Genomic DNA, 4,158 nt, shown 5'->3' with positions numbered 1-4,158 from the left:
AATTAAAAAATAAAAATAATTATAAAAAATCATTTTAGTAAAAATAATTATCAAAATAATTATAAAAAATTATTTTTAAAAATAAAAATAATAATTATAAATATAATTAAAAAATTATTTTAATATTTTTAAATTATTTTTATAATTATAAAAATAATTATAAAAAATTATTTTGATAAAAGTAATTATAAAAAATTATAAGAAAGAGAGAATTATTTTTATTTTAGATTTAATTTTTTTTATCATATGTCAATATTTTATTTATTGGTTAAATTTATGCCATTTTAGCCACCAAAACCAATGTCACCATAGAATTTTCCTTATAAATATTACGTACATAAAATTATAGATATTAAATTAAAAAAAATTATGTCCAAATTAAAACGTGTATATTGGGAATCTATTATCTACTCGTAAACTTGTGTAAGTTAATACACACATATATACCAATAATTTCCATTATTTTATTATTATTATTATTATTTCTCCTCTTTTTGTAATAATTTCTTTTGAACTTGAAGTGTAAATTGGGAATAGATTTATATTTTTGTACACTTTAGAAGAATAAGACTGATAAGAACTAAATTTAAAACTTTTTTCATAGAAATTTTAATAATACTATATAATAAAATCCAAAAAATTTAAACTATTAAATGTATATCAATATGATATAAATAATGATGATTACATTTATTCACCATCAACCTTGCATATCCAAGCCATATCCCCAGCTTCATAAAAACCATTATTAGCATCTGAAAGCATAGGAAAGTTCAAAGATGCAGCAGCTTCTGTCCAAATGGAATCATCATAAAAATCTGGCTCAGAAAATGAGGAACTTGGCTTCTCTACATTATTATTATTGATAATATTATTGTCCATAGGCTTTGTTGGGTTTCGGAAGCTTTCCAAAATTATAGGTTTGGTGTTGAAGTTATTGATGTTGTTGATGGTGGTGTAGGTGTTGATATCATCTCTTAAGGGAAGAGACATAATGCCTTCATTGGTGTAAATTGGTGTAACACCAACCTCAGCCATGGGCACCAAAGGTTTGAGGTTATTGTTGTTGTTGTTGTTGAAAGAGGTGCCAATGTTGTGCTGATTAATCATCATGTGAGATTGTTGTTGAAGAAGGTTGTCTCTTTGAATATCCTGTTAGATAAAAAAAAGTTACTAGATAATATACTGTTTGTGTTGGATAATATTACACTAAATTTAGCCAAAATTCTGCTACTAATATAAAATATATGTTAAAATAAAAGATAAAAATTTATGTGCAGTTAATTTAATGTGAAATTAACAATTGAAAATCGTTAAATAATTTGATAGATTTAATTAAATTGTCATCTAATAACTCTCAACAATTAACTTCACACGAAGTTAACTGTACCTGAGTTTTCATTAATATAAAATACATATTAAATATGAGTTAAATAATACATATATTTATATATAAATATATGATGATTAATTTTAGTGTATATAATATATTTGATTTATGTTATATTATTTAATAGTCTATTTTTTAAAATATCTTTTTTAATAAATAATTGTCTGTTTGTTAGAAAATTTAGATAGCGTTAATTTTTTTTATTAATTACTTTATGAATAATGTCCTAAAATATATTTTATCTTTTACAACTTCAATAACTTCCAATGATTTTACTAATTAATGTGAAAACGTGAAAGTAGACAATCAATTAATACCGAAGAAAGTATATTGGAAACATTAGACTGAAATTAAAAATTTAAAATTATATAAAGATTGGTATGTAACAGTAAGTAATTAATGGGAAGACATGCAACAAGTAATAATGAAGGTTAAATAACACAAATTTTAATCGTTTTTGACTAATTTTGTTTGTTATTAGATATTTTTCAACACAATATATACTTTAATTGAGTCAATAGAAATAATTAAATCTAAAAGAAATAATTAAATCTAAACTTATGCATGAATATAATGAACGAAAAATTTTGCACATGTATAGAACTAACTAAAGAATGATTTAAATAAAGTATGTATAATAAAAAAATATTTTGTATTTTGAGAACAAACGATTACTCTTATTCTGTATTATTTATTTTAACAGTTTAAAAATAATTTATATTTTATTAATATTTTTAAATTTTAAATTAAAAGTAATAATCAACCTATGATACTGATATACAAGATAGTTAATTAATTAGAATAAGATCAGAACATTGATTTATTCTCCAATTATCCAAACATCTAAATATTTCTCTATGATAAACATGCATGCATGAATGGAATCAAATGATTTCTGAAGAATAAATGAATTGATCGATGACCTCTTTTGTCTTTATGACCATTGTTTCTTCTAACCATCATTTAATTTCTAAAATTCAAGGTGTAATATCATTTTAAGAAAAAAATGTTTAGTAACAAAAAATTATTAGTCAAAATCAGTTAGAATTTATTTTATTTAATATTTATTAATTATTATAATAATTAATAAATAATAAATAAGATAAGTTTTTGCTAATTTTTTTATTTCTCTAACATTATCATTTAAGAATGTGGTTAGGTTATGAAGTATGAACAAAACTAATTTTTTACCTGAGTTGTGGAGATAGAGGGTTGAAGGTCTGGGAGATTGAGCTTAGCATCATGGCCGTAAAGCTTACGCGCCGCAGCATCGTAAGCCAAGGCGGCTTCATGGGACGTATTGAACGTCCCAAGCCAGATACGCGAACCACGTCGTGGTTCGCGAATCTCGGCAACCCATTTGCCCCAAATCCTTTGCCTTACACCTTTGTAGGTGCATGTTGCATTCTGAGGGCCTCCTTTTCCCCTCATACAACCCTTTCTTGAATTGGCTTGTGCTTGCTTCCTCATCAATTGCTTTCTCTCCTGATCAGTTCCCATCATCCTTGCTTTGATCATTATTGTAGCAAGAAATTAAATTTTGGAGATTAATTAGTTCACAATTTTGAGTAGTAAACTAGTAATAGATATAGTTCTAATATGACTTGAGGAGAGAACAAAGGTAGTAGGTGCTATTTATATTTGGGGGAAAAGAATAGGGAGGATTTTATTGATATTAATATCCAGTGTAAATGGTCAACAAAGATAGATTGTTTACACCGTAAAATCAGCCAGTAATTATTGTTGTATTTTTTAATTTCTATATGTATTCTTGTAAAAAAATTTTTATTTTTTTATCAAATCAATCTATATTCTTGTATGAAATATATAATAGTAGTTAATTTTGTATGCATATGTAATATGATTGATTTTTTAAAAAGAATTTTGACGTATAAAAATATACATGTAATTTATCCATAATTAATTTACATGTCTCTTTTTATTTATTTAAATTTTTAGTAGAAATAATTTTATAATATGATATTAGATCTTTTATAACTGAAAGCCTAGAGTTTGATCCTTATTATTATAGAAAAACAAATTACATAAGATAAAAGAAAATAACTTATGCAAAATAATTTACACAAATTCAATAACTTTTGTATAAAAAGACTAATTAAAAATATAATTATCTCTTTTTATCAATTTAAATTTTTTTAAGAAGTAATTTTATGATATCCATTAATTTACTTCCTAGTCAAGTCGCAAAAAGAATTGGAATGACAATTTTATAGTTAAGAATTAAGATTTATGTGTAAAAATATACAAAAAATTTAACCCATAAAACTTTTTACTAATTTTCATCCCCTAGCCAAAGATATTTACAATAAGGATAATAAAGAATTCTTATACAAAGTTTTTCTAGAGTAATTAAAAATTGATATTTATTTTATGGTGAAAACTCAGGTGAAGTTGACTTCACGTGAAATTGATACCCAAAAGTCGTTAGATGAAAATGTAGTCAAATCAACTAAATTATCTAACGATTTTTAGGTATCAACTTCACGTAAAGTCAACTTCGCATGAGTTTCCACCTTATCTTATTCATAATTTTCTTTTATTCTACTGTATTATTTATAATCTATGAAATACTATACTAATACACACGTATATACATATACAAATGAATACATTGAATTCATGTCCCTTAATAATATGGTGACGTTCGATTTCTACTCGTCATGTTGAAGCAATCTCTTCGTGTCAACTATGAGCCTCACTGTTTATTTCTCTTATGCACACTTGGCTTCTTTATTTGTCTGTATATA

General features: G+C 24.2%; 1 protein-coding gene across 1 annotated transcript; it reads right to left on the bottom strand.

Moving 5' to 3' along the window:
• Positions 1-690: 690 nt before the first annotated feature.
• On the bottom strand, positions 691-2,971 carry LOC107493032 (ethylene-responsive transcription factor RAP2-12-like). Its single transcript, XM_016114112.3, has 2 exons — positions 2,582-2,971; positions 691-1,152 (listed from the first exon to the last, which is right to left on the bottom strand). The coding sequence occupies exons 1-2, from the start codon at positions 2,906-2,908 to the stop codon at positions 691-693; spliced, it is 789 nt and encodes a 262-aa protein (XP_015969598.1). The 5' UTR covers positions 2,909-2,971.
• Between the last annotated feature and the right edge of the window lie 1,187 nt (positions 2,972-4,158).

Source organism: Arachis duranensis, chromosome 6 (genome assembly GCF_000817695.3).
Source record: "Arachis duranensis cultivar V14167 chromosome 6, aradu.V14167.gnm2.J7QH, whole genome shotgun sequence".
NCBI lineage: Eukaryota > Viridiplantae > Streptophyta > Magnoliopsida > Fabales > Fabaceae > Arachis > Arachis duranensis.
This window is presented reverse-complemented; position numbering and strand designations above follow the sequence as displayed.